Source organism: Synchiropus splendidus, chromosome 1, assembly GCF_027744825.2.
Source record: "Synchiropus splendidus isolate RoL2022-P1 chromosome 1, RoL_Sspl_1.0, whole genome shotgun sequence".
NCBI classification, from domain to species: Eukaryota; Metazoa; Chordata; class Actinopteri; order Syngnathiformes; family Callionymidae; genus Synchiropus; species Synchiropus splendidus.
The window spans coordinates 11,960,223-11,975,611 of record NC_071334.1 but is presented as its reverse complement, the minus strand read 5'-3'; the positions used below and the strand labels follow the sequence as shown (position 1 = coordinate 11,975,611).

The following is a 15,389-nucleotide window of genomic DNA, read 5'->3' as shown; positions in this document are numbered from 1 at the left end:
GGATTGCTTTATTTGTCTAAAGCGAGGGCTTTTTGTCCAACAAAATTTTGCAACACCGCCATCTACCTGTGAGTTCTAGGAAAACGGTAACTTGAGCACTACATTATTTTCCATTTTACAGCTCTGGTGGGGAATTTAGAAGACAAAGTCAGCATGCTTACATTGAGTGTATTACATTTGCTAATAAGTGAAATACTCCGCAATTATTTCACAGCAGAAATAGTCCAGGTGTTTTTTTACTCACACAGAAACCACATAATTGTGATAATTGTGATCATACTTGTGTGTCTTAAACTTTCAGGTTCATTATAAGTATTACATTTAAAGTAGTGAGTGACTTCACAAATACAAAATGTCCAGTGTAATGTTCTGGAACACGTCCTCCTTTAGGGTTATCTTACATGTTTTAATTATATGTCATATCCCAGCTGAGATCCCCTATAACACAAACTATATCATTATAATACCAACTAATTCACTGTACCACCACAAAGACAAAAGACAGTTTTTGACATAAAGTTTATTTATTCAAGGAAAGAAATGTACAGTGATAGAACGGCGTGATTTGTCAACAGACAAGTTGTTTAACTGTCGGGAGATGTCTTGTGGCTGTTGTCAATAAGCGCCTTATCCGGGGTTGGGTCATGGTACCATGGACCGTCTCCCTTCTCCATCATATAACGACGAACATCCCGTTGTGCCAGTCTGTGAGCAGTAAAAGCCAAAATTAAGATGAAAATACTTTTTTTCACAGATATACCCTGTACATTAAGATGACCCAAATTACTACAAATCAAAAATACTTCTGTGCTTAGTACTAGTTAAATGAATGACACCGCTCAATTATATATATATATATATATATATATATATATATATATATATATATATATATATATATATATATATATATATATATATATATATATATATATATATATTCTACCGAGCACAAATGAACCTGCTATGCTGGGTGCATTCAGCTGACTTCAGACTCTAAAGAAATGCAGTTATGGTTATGTTTCATATTTTATATGCAAATGTTGAGGCAAGACTAACAAAGGACATCTAATCTAATCTAAAGCAGTCTGAAGATAGCAACCCCAAAACCAAAAAAATCAGTCTACATAACTTAGGCTTTTTAGGATAATCTGACTGAGACGTTGAAACAATTTCATAAAGGAATGATTCTTTTTTTAAAAATAAAAACTATTTGTTGAAGTACAGATGTAGCTGTGATGGGACTGTGCATACAATTCAAATATAGTAAAATTACAGAGAGGGAGAAACATTAAAACTACTATAAATGCAGGCATTGTAGTTGAAGAAGTAGGCAAGTAAGAAACTACAGAATAAAAATGTACTCACCGCATTTCAGTTTTCTCTTGCTCGATTTTGATTACAGCCATCACTTTTTCATAGTCCTTGACAGGGGAGTCGTACACGTATCTAGCAATCCACCTGGTGATGGGGTGCTGTCGTACAAAATAAATAAACTTAAGAAATTGATTCAGGACTCACAAACAAGTGAATCAAAAAATTATATGTGACGTTAAATTCCAGGGAGACAGCTGTAGTGTATCATTTAGCCATTTTTACTGCAAAAGCTGCATACGTTGAACATCATGTTAGGACATTTTACGTTTGAAGTGTCTTTGTTATGAACTTCTTCTCAAATTAAAATATGTTTCATCTTTAAACGCAAACATTATTTATACAGGCACATACCTTGTAGTATTCCCAGTGATCAGGTTCATAACCCTCTGGAGTCTCAACAAGCTCTGCCTCTCCTAAAATGAGATTAATATTAACTTGAATCTTTATACCCATTATATCACTTGTAATGTCCATCATTTCTTTCTCAAACTAAAACAATTCAATAGCTCACAGAGATATAAGTGCACCTACCAATGAAGACGTTCACACCGGTGACAAAGACAGCCACGGGAATACCAGTCAAAAGGATATAAAATTTCTGAAAGGAAAAAATATATATATTCGTCATAGATAAAAATGGAACTGGAACTTCGAATGTGCTTGCAAATTACTAATAAAAATACTGTGTGTCAACTAGTCATGTACAAACAAACAAAAAACATACTTATTCATCTTTCAAATGTGCCAATAAATTATGCACTGTATAAGAGTTGGAGTTGCTACAACGTGGCGTACATATAACATGACCTTTCTTACCAATAAACCCAGAAATCTGTTGTCATAGTACTGGGTGGGCTTGATGACAAACATTTTCTTTCCATGACCCCAACGAACAGCCACTGTAAAACAAAACAAACTACAGTAAACAGATCTGCTGCATGATGTGTCGCTTTTCTATGATTTACTATTATTTAATCTTGAAGTACAATATTATAAAGTTATGTGAATCGCAATGAAGTCACGGCAAATGCAATTTTAAGAAACCAAGTCACATTTATATAATAAAGCCGTGACAAATACTAGCAATTGTTAGCGTGGGTTTGGACGCTTAATATAAGTAGTGACGGATTAGTAGTGAATCACAGAACGCATGAACTATGACTGTTTACAACATGACAGGCGATATCATTCAAATAGCATTAGCAAGTTAGCATGCTAACAGTCTAGCCGCAAGGTCACAGAAGAACTCCTCAAGCAAAGAATTATAAATCGCAAATTAAAAAGTGAAAGCTAACACGCTCACCTTTACTCGACTGCGGAATCGTCCTAGTGAGTATGTTCACGGCATTATTTCCAGATTTCAGAGGGCTCAGTCTGGCCGCAAATGCAGCTGCAGACCTGAGAACGCTCATGCCAACCATTGCTACTGTGGGCAAGCCGTTCTGTAGCACGTACTGTTCATTCGTCGTTAACGGGTTGACGCAGACGCCGACATATTTACTGTGGGCAATCGTCGAAAAAATACGTTGGTTATTTAAAATAATGATCAGTTGTATGTTTTTCCTATATAGTTTCAATTTTGTAATATATATATATTTTGTATATATATATATACTTCTTTAACTATTATGATAGTAAATCAATGAGTCCTGGTACATCGACTTTATATCATATTTAAGAAAATGTCAATTAAATAAATACATAAATAAAAAAGGGTGGAATATGGCACGTTTAATGAAAAATATATTTGGATAATGAAATGTAAAAGTGCATGATGGGTAATGTGGGAAGTCACTTTACGGTAAAGATGGCGTCCTTCTCTTCAGGAGGACGAGCATTGACTCTTTGCAAATATTTAAAAAATGCTTGTACGATATCCTTAAACGCTCGGAAATGTGTTTCAAATGTATCAAAATTCCAACCGCAAATTTACAGGTAAGTCGGCGTTTTGTAGTTGAAACATTTAAATGCGTTGACAACACAACATGTATCGTCCATGCTCCTCATGAAGCCATTCAACCTGAGATTAGATCCATTTTCTTGTGATTCTAATGTATTAAAATGAATTTAATGTATAATCATAGTATTTGTGAAATCCGGTTTTCTTGTGCAGCCTCCATAAAACGGTGGCTCCACCATACAGTCCGACGTCCAGTCAGGGTCAGTGTCGCAGTGTGTACACAACCGTCTGCAGAAGAGGACTCGATGAGTTCTTTGACGCGTCAGAAAACTGGGGTGAATCCACAGTTAAATCTGGTAAGTATACAGCACATTACTCATAAGATGAATATATTTCACTTGAAAGATTTATGTAGGATGGTCATTAAAACGATTACGGCACGGTTTGTTGCAGGAGCCCCATGGACAGCCAAACTGCTGAGGGCAAAAAGTAATGAGGATTTACATAAACTCTGGTGGGTAGGACGACTGGACTGCTGTTCACAATGTTGACAAGTCTACATGCAATGCTAGGTTGCTGTCTTTTTGCTGCCAGGTATGTGCTGCTCAAAGAAAAGAACATGTTGCTCACTTTAGAACAAGAGGCAAAAAGGAGTCGAGTCCAGATGCCGAGTCCAGAGCGACTAAGGAAGGTGGGTGGAAATGTCCAACATTGAATAATTTATTGCGTTTAGGTGAACATGAAGAATCCATTTGTTTCAGGTGGAACGGTCAATGATAAGGCTTGACACAGTGGTGAAAGAAAGGGAGACAGCGCTGCGTCTTCTTCAAACTGGGCAGGAAAAAGCACGGCCAGGAGCCTGGAGGAGATCTGTATTTGGATATGTCTACTGGTGAGTGCAGTGCTGTGTTTGTGTCTTAGTGAACATTTCAAACTTTGAACGACAATGCTATTGATAAGATTTGTACTACTTATTTTTGTCTTAACTTGGGCTGTAATGCATGTGAAGGATTTGTGATTATTTTTCAAAACAAAAGGGCATCAGTAATGCTGAAGATAGCCAATTTTAATTGGTTAATGTTGAGCTTCTCTAATGGCGTCATACTTGTTTCCCTGTTAATCCTCTCCAGGTACAGATTCAGAGAGCATGCAATTCCTTGGTACATGAACAGAAGATACAAACGCAAGAGGTTCTACACACCCAAGTTTGTTGAACCATACATCAGGTAAGATGGAGAAACTATGACTATAGGTCACCTTGGGTAGAGATGTTTTTAGCTTATATAATCATTGCTTTTTTTTTTTTTTAGGCTGCGGATAGAGAAGAGCATGAAAGCCAACTACAGGAAAGAGAGACGTGAGAGAGAAGCTCTGGCCAAACTGAAGGAGAAGTTTCCTCACATGAAGGTCCCTGCCTCGTGAAAATATGTAGGGAAGAAACTGCAGAGCATTTGATGTGGAGCGGTAAAGTGTTGAAAAAAATAAACATAACGCAAATTGCTTGTTTATACTTGAGTTGTCATTTCATTCCTAAGAACCTGTCCAAAACCTGTCAGATCAACTCCTGTCTGTGATCGTCTCTGTTTAGCTGCTCTATTTTCTCCACGTTGTTGTGCAATAGTTGGGGTTGGCAACTTCTGTCATTTGTCAGTGATCCTAGAAGTCTTCCATTGTGAACACATTTGCAAGGTCTGAAAAAGCTCTTTTTTCACCAATCGTTTGAAATCAAACTATGCACCGTTTACACGAAATGTTTTTTTTTCCCAGTAAAAGAAAGTGATGCAACCAATACCAGTATTTGTGATGTAAACGTGTGTCCGTAATAGTGGCCATAACCCTGATCTGTTCTTTTAAATTGTTCACACTTCCTGCCACATTTGAGAGTAACTACATTATTCCTTGGAAAACTGTAACAAAAGTTGTTTATTTTTTTTAAAAGATCATACATAATCATGACAGTTAAAATTAAATACAGATATGACAGTCACAGTGAAACCAAAGGGTATTTTGTGGGTGCGCAATGAGTAACCCAATGATCAACGTGGTACCTTCTCATAACACAACCTTTTAATTCCAAGTTTTCCACAAACAGCATCTGCAGAAAAAACATCGGAGCGAGTGGAAAAGGCCAAAATGACATTTCAGCTGTGGATGTTGGATCTCTACTGTACAAACCCTGGAGCTTTTTAAAAACAAATACTACAAAACAAGCGTGATCAGTAGGAAATCCTGAGTCCTCACCATATGAAGTGAGCGACAATGGTGTCATAATAGTAAATAAGGAGGCTGAAGTTTGTTGAACACACATTCAAATCAAGGACACTTTCTGTCAACGCACTGCTTTCCTCCCTCTTCATACTCCTGCTTGGAGATCCACATCTGCTGGAAGGTTCCCTGTGAAACAAAGTGGAAGACTTTTATTTTAACACACACTGTAGTGCTTTTTCTGCAGGTAGTACAGTTCCAACAACCACAGATGGAATCGGAGAGTCAGCAGCATGAGTGTCCACTACAAACTTTAGACTTCTCCAAGGGAGAGCGATTTTATACTGCTCTATTGTCTCACATAAACCAGTAGAAACCTAAACCTGCATTTTCTGTTATATGTAGACCATTTATGGGCTCATCAGCTTAAGTGGAATTGAACATAAGAAAGCATTCAAAGGCATCAAGAGAAAGCGATCCTTACAAGTGACGCCAGGATGGAGCCTCCTATCCAGGCACTGAACCGTCGCTCTACTGTTGTGTTGTTGGCAATGAGCTTCAACCTCATGCTCTGAAAAGTGACATGATCAGAAATCAGAACATGACAAAAGAGATCACAATAACTCGTTTGCAGTCACTGAGAAGGAAAACTCACTGGTGGAGTTTTCTGGGAAAGCTCTCTGTTTAGTCGATCAGTGAAGCCCTGAATAAGTGTGTTGCCTCCAGTCACCACCACACTGCCGTACAAACTCTGAGGAGATCAATACAACAATTGAAGCACAAACATAAAGAATGCAATACAATCAAATATTTATAATTCCCATTTAAAGATCAACACATTGACACGTCAGACCGGTCCATGAGTATTAATGTACTTAATGGTAGGAGGTCAGTCGAAGTAAATCATTAAAAGTGACCTAAAAGTTTTCAATTTATTACTTGGGAACAGTCTAACGCACTTAATGTAGCCACCGCACAAAAACAATGAATCCAAACAAAACCCTAAGGCTGCATATAGGAGTCCATCCTACAGAGGCTATGCTCAGAGCAATGATTCACTAAACAAGCAATACAATGCACCAAATCAGATGTTTTGCTATTTACCGGCCGAATGTCAATATCACACATTCCTACGCTGGTCGTCACCACATGGCCGACTCCCAACATGGTGTTTCCAGACAGACCCTGAGGTTACAACAATTGTTAGACAGGTTAACCGCACCAACTTAAGTAAAGTGTATTTCAATCACAAGTAAACACCTTTGCATTTGAGGGGTCAAACAGCCCTTCCGGGATTTTCAGCCGCTCGGCACCAAAATCACAGTTGTAGCCATTAGGCAGTTCATAATGCACGGTGGGCATCTGGGCAGCAACCCTGCATAAACACGAGTGACATTCAGCAAAACAAAAAAAGTCTTACGAGGCATTTGGGCCTGACTGGGACCAGATTATCATCCTTCTTAATGTAGCTAAAAAACATTGTTTCGCGATATGAGGCTCTTACTGTTCATCATACGGTGAGTCCGAGACCTGCAGCACTGACGCCTGGAAGTCCTGGATCACACACTGCAACAGAGGATAGCTGATAGTCTCAAGACAGCCGAGAAATGGTGATAGGAATCACAGAACCGGAGGCCGCTTACATTGCACATATAGTTGTGCCATGAGCGAGTGACTTGAGGTAGCTTTTCCTTCTTCTTCCAGTTCGCTGCTGATCCCTCTCTTACAGCTTCCTGTAAAAATCGTTAAGTCAGAGGAATGATAGAAAGACAGAAACCATTTAAAGCAATCCAACACACACTTCAACACAGACTCCAATCTACACTTTTAAAGCAGTAAAGGACGAACAAGATATCACCTTTGATGCAATCATGTATGGAGGGATGATCTCAACACTTAGCTCCTGGAAGAGCTCCCTGCACTGCATGCTCATGAAGTCTCCAGCTAGTGGGGATTTTACTATCCCTGTCCAAGAGGAAAATCAAGTGTCAGATAAAATGAATGAACACACACACTTTGAAAAGCAAGTGGCAACATAAAAGCCCAAATTAGCAATTGGTCTTAGCATTGGTCTACCTTGCTGCAAGACGTAGCCATCATGGACCGGTATTGCTGTGGTGTGTGTGGCTCCACTGTCAAGAACCAGTCCTGTGGATCTCCCATTGGCGAAGCTTCGATAGCCATGGTCAAGGAAAAGTTTGCCTTTGGTTTCATAACCAAACATGACATGTACATTTGGGTTACATAAAAGCTCAGAAAGGATACGCAGAGAGCACGGCTGATTTACACAGGAAGAAGGCAGGAATGTTGTAATGCTCAAACATCAACTCTGTAAGCTTTTCTCTTTTGGCTCGCGTGTTCCACTGCGAAAGACAAAGCAAGACATTTGAGGAAATGAAAATTAAAATGCACAACACTACATCTTGCGTGACCTTGATATTTGCAACAGTAAAATTAAGTGACAGATGGATTAAGGTCAGGCAGTAATGCTCTAGGCATTGCATCAGTATTGAAGGAATTCTATACATGCCAAGAGAGCATTAAATATCTACTGCAGGGTGACCTTTTTCCTCATGAAGCGGTGATGCTACTTGTTCACCAGCGCCTTATATTGTAAAATACACATGGTCGATGAGGGTGAAAAACATATTCATTGTGAAATAGAACTGTGCTGATGACTCAAACAACAATCATAGCCTATAACTCACCGATGCTTCTGACATGAGTACAGGATGCAAACTTGGTTCAGACTTGAAATGCATCTTGTAGGTGTGATCCAAAATGGCCTGGAAACTGTCCCAGTCCTCAACTTTGGAAGAAAAAAAACGATACACATTTGTGATTAAACAATAACAAATAGAAATCTTGCTTTAAATAGGAGTTAGCAGTGACGATAAAGTCCTCGCACAGTTCTCCCACTGGGCAACTAAAATGCCACGTCACAGAAAGAAATAGTAATTTCCATCTAATTATGAGGTCAGGTGAGAAAAATGGAGCAATGATGAACCTTTTTAGGGAACAATTTCAGCAGCCTGCACAAATGTTCCAGGTCAGTCCCCGAAGGTAGAATGCTTTCCCACAGCAGCAATTACTATCCTTGTCACACACACCCTTAAATAGGCGAAAGAGCTACTGAACCAGATACGCAAAAGACAAACAAAACTTCATCAAATACTGACAACCAGCTGGAACGGATATTACTTCTATACATAATTGCATTGGCAATATTAAAAAGCAAATTTTCAGTGATGGAAAGTAGACCAAGCTTGCACGCATTTATCAAAATAAAAAAGCATGGTTTGGCCTTCCTCAACCCAAAACCTTCTATACCAAGTTAGTAGTAGTAAGCTTTGACATTTTTCCTTGGGATACTTTTATTTTAGTTGAATATCAAGTGATAAAATTTTAAGATAAAATGCATTCACAAAACAGTTAATATACAAAAGTTATTATACTGAATATTGAAACTGATGTGATAATGTTGAACTAGGAATGCACAGAACTGAAAATTTGAGACAAAGTTGAATAAAATTTAAAATGCTTAGCCGAATACCAAATATCCAATGTGGTTACATTTTTTTTTAAATATTGCTTACATTGTCGAGAACACATTCATATACATTTTCGTCAAAGAAAGTTACGGTTAAGATTATTGAATATTTGACACTTTTTACCTTTCATACTTGGCTTTTCAAATAAAAATAATAACAAGAAAATATCAAATATTTCCATTACTAAATAGACTGACAATGTAAACAGAAGGTTCTAGTTCGCAATGAGTGTTCTAGGTTGGTTGAACACTCATTGCGAACTATTCTATTCTGTCTATCTATCACTTGAAAATTTCTACACTGCACGCAAACTTTGGATCACATTTTGCACTGAAGCAATGCCAGGACGACGCCACGCTAACTATGTGACACCATGGATAACAAAGTGATAAATGGGCCAGAGAGTCAAAATCATTTCCACGTGTGTTGAACCTCTCCTGTTCGGTCACCAGCCGACTGGGCAGCAGGTTAGCGAGTTGATGCCTTCACCGCAGAAATGGAGGATTGTGTTGCTCATTTAACCTTTGCAGTGCTTTTTTGTATTTAAAAAAAAAACAAATTCTATCACATCGCATTGTCAGTTTGAAGCGAAAATCAGCATCCAGGCTGCTCTGTATGTGTTTGGGCTCTGGTGGCGAACTGCTAAATATAGCTTTTTTGGCACTAATCGGCCACCAAATGTCCGGTGCCACCCTATTATGAACAATCTCTTTGTATTAAAAAAACGTAACCTGGGTACATTGCCTGTGTGAACATGTGGTCAGTCATTAACCATAAAGAAATATTCAATCATAAACACTCACTCATTCCATTTTTGAGCGGTGACATAACCTCCATGCTCTCTCTTGGAACTCGAAGCTGGTTGGTATCAATGTAATAGGTTGTGCCACTCTGCTTGCTTTTGTCCCCGTCCGTTTCCATTGGTGTGCTGCCATCTTCACGATCAAGAGTCACGCCGATCACTGTCGGAAAGTCCGCCTGGACAAAACATGAGAGCGGCAGTCAGCAAACAATGTGATAAATTATCATTACAACAAAGCATGTTGATGTTTTGTATTATTAAGTGACATAAGAGTTAAGACATGAATTTCACATGCATTTTTCAATTAATTTAATCAGAATTCCTCCTGAGTGATAGACCTCATTTCACCAACGTTAGCCTCTCCCGCAGGGTACGACTACGTTATTCAGAGAAAAAGATTAATTGGGTCACATTAGTGTTCCACTTACCTTTGGACAGTCTTCGCCAGCATAGCCAGCTCTAACAGAATATGAGCCGATGTCAAACACCAGAGCTCCAACCTCATCTGCAAAACAATAGTTGTAACATGTCAGTAACATTTCAGTTTGAAGCATGAATACAGCATTGAAGAATACATTCCACGTTGATCAGATCATCATTATATCCTCAATGAAGGAGAAGAATAAGTAATTGATCAGCCATAAAACCACTGGCTTTCTTGAAAAGCAAAGTGCATGCAGACATACGCTAAGAATCAAGACAACTCTGATATAGCAGTAGGTTAGTTTATATCAATGTCTTCTCTTGTTTACAGAGGGAAAGTTTTGAGAGAGGAAAAACAGTCAATTCTCAAAAGTCATACTTCATAAACAGCCTGTCCTTGTTATACCTGCCTGTAATAGCAGGTAGAGGCAAATTGCTGCATATTTACTTTGGAGTGGTGCAGCCTCACATATCTTACGAAAAAACAAGCATCAAAACAAACAAATACCAACAGAAAGGGCGTGTCTTAAGTCAGAACTATCACACGAATCAAATACAAGAAATATACTGAGGAAGTACGAAGAACAACCGTTTGATATGTAATAACGATTAAATGCGTATGGGTAACAGTCGTGTAGTTATTAATTCGGAGGGTGTAAAATACACGTATACCTGCACAAAAAGCATACATGCTCACTTTCATTCATTATTTTGTTAGTTGTATATATAGTTGTTAGTTGAGTTTGATCAAATACGACGACTTAAATGCAATATGGGACTTTTGACCACATGGCTGAAGTACATATTCTAATAGCCAAAATGAAATGCAATTTAATTTTGTTCGGAACACTGGCAAAGCTAACGCTACAAGCTATTAGCCGCTATTGAACGAGACAATGTGGGAAACCGTCTCTTAACTACACATTGGGGCGCTACTTACCACCTCCATACACGCCGCCACTCATCCTCTAAAAGACCAAAGCAGTTACTTTTCCAAAGGTGAATATAAATTGCCGAACCGCTGATCGGTTAGTCACAACAAAGACAAACTTAGCATGGACCGAGGCAACAAAGCAGGCGCCACACTGCAGCCGATTCACGGACCAATCGGTGGTGAGCACAGCAGCGGCGCCAACGTGATGACGTCGGAAAGAGGCGACGTTGGTACGTTTCTGAAATTCATCTGTTTGTATGCAACAAACGTACCATGGGAATGTATGGTTCAAATTATCTTAATAGCACTTCTTCACTCAGCTAATTTTTAATCTTTCTAAAATGCAAGACCAAAAGTTGCTTACATTCTTTGTAGTACATCGGAAGCAACGTAATAAAGTGCAAAGAAGTGTGGACACATTGATCAAAAGTTACTTGGTTCAACAGCAACTCAAGATTCAAACCAGCAAGTGTACAGTGTAATGGGCTGTGCACTCTAAATTTCTCGACACATCAACACACTACTCATTGCAACACAAAACAATGAGAGGAGAAGAAAAATCTTAAAATAGCCAGGCAACACATCTCCTTTCTGTCTTCATTTGTCATGCTACATCAAGATACATTAATCATTAGTTTGGCATCAACAGGGTCACATTCTTTTACTTGTTCACTACTTGATGGAAATAAGTCACTAGTCCGCCACAAGAGCCACAGGTGGCCCCAGGGCCATTGTTGCATTGCACTGCATTGTTTGCAGATCCCGTATGAGACACTTTATCTGAATTTATAGCCACATTTCGATAGGGGGCGGTATACATGCTAATTCTGCTACCGTAATGCCACCAGCCAAAGAGAAGAAGAATTCTCCCACGCTCTTGAGCGGACGTGGCTCTGACTGTCCATCGAGGACCTGACAAATAAGTAAGTATAAACTGGCTGTAGTGAGTGAAAACATTCTTTTAAACTACCCTGAACGAAGTACCTCGTCAGTTGTACTTCTATTCCTTGGCTGCTCTGCGGTGACATGAAGTTAAAAGCGCAGGACCTTGACTTAGGTCGTGCAGACACCACACCGTGAGTTTAATCTGGGCAACCATGACACTTGTTGAATACAACGTCAGAATCGCAATTGCACTTACTTACTTTTTGCTTCAACTGCGTAATGCACTAAGACGTGTTACAAGTAAACGTTACATAAGAAATGCCGAAATTAAATTGGTAATACCAGCATTAGTCACCTTTTTACTTGTTCAAATATTGACTGTCAGAATGATTGTTGCATAATACAATCTACCTATGCTTGATCTGAGAAGATTTATTTTGGCCTAACGTCACACCGTAATATTCATTATTCAAATGGATTCCCGCAGTGATTGACGTAAGACTCTTTCGTTTGTTGCAAAACAAAAATGCAACCTTCCTTGCTGCTATTTATATAATACACTCGTCGACACGTGAAGTGTGGAACAGCGACCAGTCAACACGTGTTTGTGCCAGACAAGATTTCTGTTTCTCTTTCACAGTAGGTTTTGTTGCTTGAAGTTGTTATGTGAGAAGCAAACCGTTATTTGTTTGATGCTCACCAACAAAATATAGAACATATGGTGATGAAAAACAGACTTTTACTCTGTATCTAAATTGTTTCATATGCATTCTCGTGTGATACAACTGTGGTGAAAACAATTATTATGAGCAGTCACACAAACATACACCAGGCTGAAGCTAAAATTTACATTTCATACTCTGTTTTATTTTTTATGATTTATAACATTAAATGATGATTAAATACAGGAATTACTTTTGGACATACAAAACTATTACCAGAGAGTTTTCTAAATTATTTATTAAACTCTGCTTAACAACATGTTTACAAGAAGTAAACTGGCAGCTTAATGACATCACACTGAATGGATGTGCCCTGTAATTCAAAATTTCAAAGAGAAAAACACATTTGGACTGTGAACTTTGAATTGTTTTACTTGAAAGTATTTTATTGTTCTGTGATCCCCATAGTCAGTTATTTCATCATCCTTTATCTGTCTGCGATTATTGATTCATGTTCTTCAAACAAACCATAATTAATTTTTAACTGTTTCCTTACAGTACTCATGCAGCGCTGCCTGACTTTGACCGTTGTTCGGAACAGTAAACTCCTCCTAAGAAATAAAGTTGCGTCAGCTTATCGCCAGCAGTCCGCAGCAATGTCAGGTCTCCTAATCAACCAGCCCAAATATGCTTGGCTAAAGGAGCTAGGCCTGTCAGAGGACAACCCCGGTGTTTACAACGGCAGCTGGGGAGGCAGCGGCGAGGTGGTAACCTCATACTGTCCTGCAAACAACGAGCCAATCGCCAGAGTGACTCAAGCAACTTTGGCTGAGTACGAAGAAACTGTGCAGAAGACCCGTGAGGCCTGGAAGTTGTGGGCTGATATTCCCGCTCCCAAGAGAGGGGAGATTGTCAGGCAGATTGGAGATGCCCTGAGGAAAAAGATCAAAGTATTAGGAAGCCTGGTCTCCCTTGAAATGGGAAAGATCTACGTTGAAGGAGTGGGGGAGGTTCAAGAGTATGTCGACGTCTGTGACTATGCAGTTGGTTTGTCAAGAATGATTGGCGGACCCATCCTGCCTTCGGAAAGACCTGGCCATGCCCTGATTGAACAGTGGAATCCTGTTGGTCTTGTCGGCATTATCACTGCGTTTAACTTCCCTGTCGCGGTCTACGGCTGGAACAACGCCATCGCCCTGACCTGCGGAAATGTTTGCCTCTGGAAAGGTGCACCGACAACACCACTCACAAGCGTTGCTGTCACTAAGATAGTTGCAGAGGTGCTGGAACAGAATAACCTTCCTGGTGCCATCTGCTCCATGACCTGCGGAGGAGCAGACATTGGCACAGCTATGGCTAAAGACGAGCGGGTGGATCTGGTGTCCTTCACAGGCAGCACCCATGTTGGCAAGATGGTGGCCATGATGGTGCAGGAGCGATTTGGTCGCAAGCTGCTGGAGCTGGGTGGCAACAACGCCATTATTGTGTTTGAGGATGCTGACTTGAATCTAGTTGTCCCGTCGGCTGTCTTCGCTTCTGTTGGAACGGCTGGCCAGCGCTGCACGACCACCCGACGGCTAATGTTGCATGAGAGTGTTCACGACGCAGTGGTGGAGAGGATCACTAAGGCCTATAAACAAGTGCGCATTGGTGACCCCTGGGATCCCAGCACCTTATATGGGCCACTGCACACAAAACAAGCCGTGGAGCAGTATCTGGCAGCTGTCGAGCAAGCCAAGCAGCAGGGGGGCACCGTAGTATGTGGAGGGAAAGTGATGGACCGACCTGGGAACTACGTGGAGCCCACAATCATCACAGGGCTGGCTCATGATGCTCCAATTGTCCACACGGAAACCTTCGTCCCCATCCTGTACGTCCTAAAGTTCAAGACGGAAGAGGAGGCGTTCGCTTGGAACAATGAGGTCCAGCAAGGTCTTTCCAGCAGCATCTTCACTAAAGATATGGGACGTGTTTTCCGCTGGCTGGGGCCCAAGGGCTCCGACTGTGGCATTGTCAATGTCAACATTCCCACGAGTGGAGCAGAAATCGGTGGAGCTTTTGGAGGTGAGAAGCACACAGGAGGTGGAAGGGAGTCTGGCAGCGACTCCTGGAAGCAGTACATGAGGCGGTCCACCTGCACCATCAACTACAGCAAAGATCTTCCTCTGGCTCAGGGAATCAAGTTTGAGTGAAGTCACTGACACATTCGCTTCCCAGTAAACGGTTTTTGAGACACAAACCCCTGGTGACGTCAGCATTTCATTCAAATAGGTCAATTTGAAAATGCCATTTGAAATCATAATAGCTCTAACCCTAGTTCTTTAAATCGTCTACAGTTTTAACTGTAAAATTAACTCTCTTCTGGTTCACATTCTTAGTGCTCAAGGTCAAATAGAGTTCAATGTTTGGGTGTGCACTTTCTACAAGCACTTAGAAATGGAGAAACTGTATGCTGCATAATTCTTTATACTGTCATGAAGAAATAAATATTTTCTTTGGTGGAAAAGCAAACTGGATTGTCTGTCCTGTCATTTCGGAGGTTAGTCTCGAAAAAGGTCATGGGCTCGGTTATCCTGGACATGGGGAATGAGGAATGGCAGGATGATGGGCCACATCAGCCTCGCTTTACTTCAAGTGGTTTCTTACCTGA

At 40.1% G+C, this 15,389-nt stretch overlaps 4 protein-coding genes across 5 annotated transcripts; 2 read left to right on the top strand and 2 right to left on the bottom strand.

The window, feature by feature from the left end:
- Window positions 1–515: 515 nt before the first annotated feature.
- Window positions 516–2,833, bottom strand: ndufb5 (NADH:ubiquinone oxidoreductase subunit B5). Its single transcript, XM_053845986.1, has 6 exons — window positions 2,681–2,833; window positions 2,194–2,276; window positions 1,909–1,975; window positions 1,729–1,790; window positions 1,369–1,475; window positions 516–705 (listed from the first exon to the last, which is right to left on the bottom strand). The coding sequence occupies exons 1-6, from the start codon at window positions 2,796–2,798 to the stop codon at window positions 585–587; spliced, it is 558 nt and encodes a 185-aa protein (XP_053701961.1). The 5' UTR covers window positions 2,799–2,833; the 3' UTR covers window positions 516–584.
- A 339-nt stretch (window positions 2,834–3,172) lies between these two features.
- mrpl47 (mitochondrial ribosomal protein L47) lies at window positions 3,173–4,803 on the top strand. The gene is made up of 7 exons (XM_053850816.1): window positions 3,173–3,312; window positions 3,491–3,633; window positions 3,731–3,791; window positions 3,872–3,968; window positions 4,039–4,169; window positions 4,408–4,503; window positions 4,588–4,803. The coding sequence occupies exons 1-7, from the start codon at window positions 3,185–3,187 to the stop codon at window positions 4,697–4,699; spliced, it is 768 nt and encodes a 255-aa protein (XP_053706791.1). The 5' UTR covers window positions 3,173–3,184; the 3' UTR covers window positions 4,700–4,803.
- A 404-nt stretch (window positions 4,804–5,207) lies between these two features.
- Window positions 5,208–11,378, bottom strand: actl6a (actin-like 6A). The gene is made up of 14 exons (XM_053850800.1): window positions 11,199–11,378; window positions 10,264–10,340; window positions 9,837–10,011; window positions 8,191–8,291; window positions 7,748–7,845; window positions 7,559–7,653; window positions 7,341–7,447; window positions 7,126–7,215; window positions 6,987–7,048; window positions 6,743–6,857; window positions 6,587–6,667; window positions 6,138–6,233; window positions 5,967–6,053; window positions 5,208–5,671 (listed from the first exon to the last, which is right to left on the bottom strand). The coding sequence occupies exons 1-14, from the start codon at window positions 11,221–11,223 to the stop codon at window positions 5,591–5,593; spliced, it is 1,290 nt and encodes a 429-aa protein (XP_053706775.1). The 5' UTR covers window positions 11,224–11,378; the 3' UTR covers window positions 5,208–5,590.
- Window positions 11,379–11,405: 27 nt separating this feature from the next.
- aldh7a1 (aldehyde dehydrogenase 7 family, member A1) lies at window positions 11,406–15,263 on the top strand. Of its 2 annotated transcripts, XM_053850786.1 has the most exons (3): window positions 11,406–11,422; window positions 12,041–12,115; window positions 13,298–15,263. In XM_053850786.1, exon 3 carries the CDS (start codon window positions 13,303–13,305, stop codon window positions 14,929–14,931), a length of 1,629 nt encoding a protein of 542 aa, XP_053706761.1. In that variant the 5' UTR covers window positions 11,406–11,422; window positions 12,041–12,115; window positions 13,298–13,302; the 3' UTR covers window positions 14,932–15,263. The 2 variants fall into 2 exon arrangements, with proteins under 2 accessions (XP_053706761.1, XP_053706752.1); XM_053850777.1 differs by lacking the exon at window positions 11,406–11,422 and having other exon boundaries at window positions 11,520–12,115.
- The last annotated feature ends 126 nt before the right edge of the window (window positions 15,264–15,389 follow it).

What these genes read in the sequence shown, in the direction of transcription:
- ndufb5 (XM_053845986.1), bottom strand. Translation starts at nt 2,798, where the DNA reads ATGGTTGGCATGAGCGTTCTCAGGTCTGCAGCTGCATTTGCGGCCAGA. An exon ending in CGGTGTGAACGTCTTCATTG is followed by an intron (nt 1,791 to 1,908) that starts GTAGGTGCACTT and finishes ATCTCATTTTAG; the next exon opens with GAGAGGCAGAGCTTGTTGAG. An exon ending in CAAGAGAAAACTGAAATGCG is followed by an intron (nt 706 to 1,368) that starts GTGAGTACATTT and finishes TACTGCTCACAG; the next exon opens with ACTGGCACAACGGGATGTTC.
- mrpl47 (XM_053850816.1), top strand. Translation starts at nt 3,185, where the DNA reads ATGGCGTCCTTCTCTTCAGGAGGACGAGCATTGACTCTTTGCAAATAT. An exon ending in TGAATCCACAGTTAAATCTG is followed by an intron (nt 3,634 to 3,730) that starts GTAAGTATACAG and finishes GGTTTGTTGCAG; the next exon opens with GAGCCCCATGGACAGCCAAA. An exon ending in GTCCAGAGCGACTAAGGAAG is followed by an intron (nt 3,969 to 4,038) that starts GTGGGTGGAAAT and finishes CATTTGTTTCAG; the next exon opens with GTGGAACGGTCAATGATAAG.
- actl6a (XM_053850800.1), bottom strand. Translation starts at nt 11,223, where the DNA reads ATGAGTGGCGGCGTGTATGGAGGTG. An exon ending in AAATCAGCCGTGCTCTCTGC is followed by an intron (nt 7,654 to 7,747) that starts GTATCCTTTCTG and finishes TGGCTATCGAAG; the next exon opens with CTTCGCCAATGGGAGATCCA. An exon ending in GACTCACCGTATGATGAACA is followed by an intron (nt 6,858 to 6,986) that starts GTAAGAGCCTCA and finishes GTGTTTATGCAG; the next exon opens with GGTTGCTGCCCAGATGCCCA.
- aldh7a1 (XM_053850786.1), top strand. Translation starts at nt 13,303, where the DNA reads ATGCAGCGCTGCCTGACTTTGACCGTTGTTCGGAACAGTAAACTCCTC.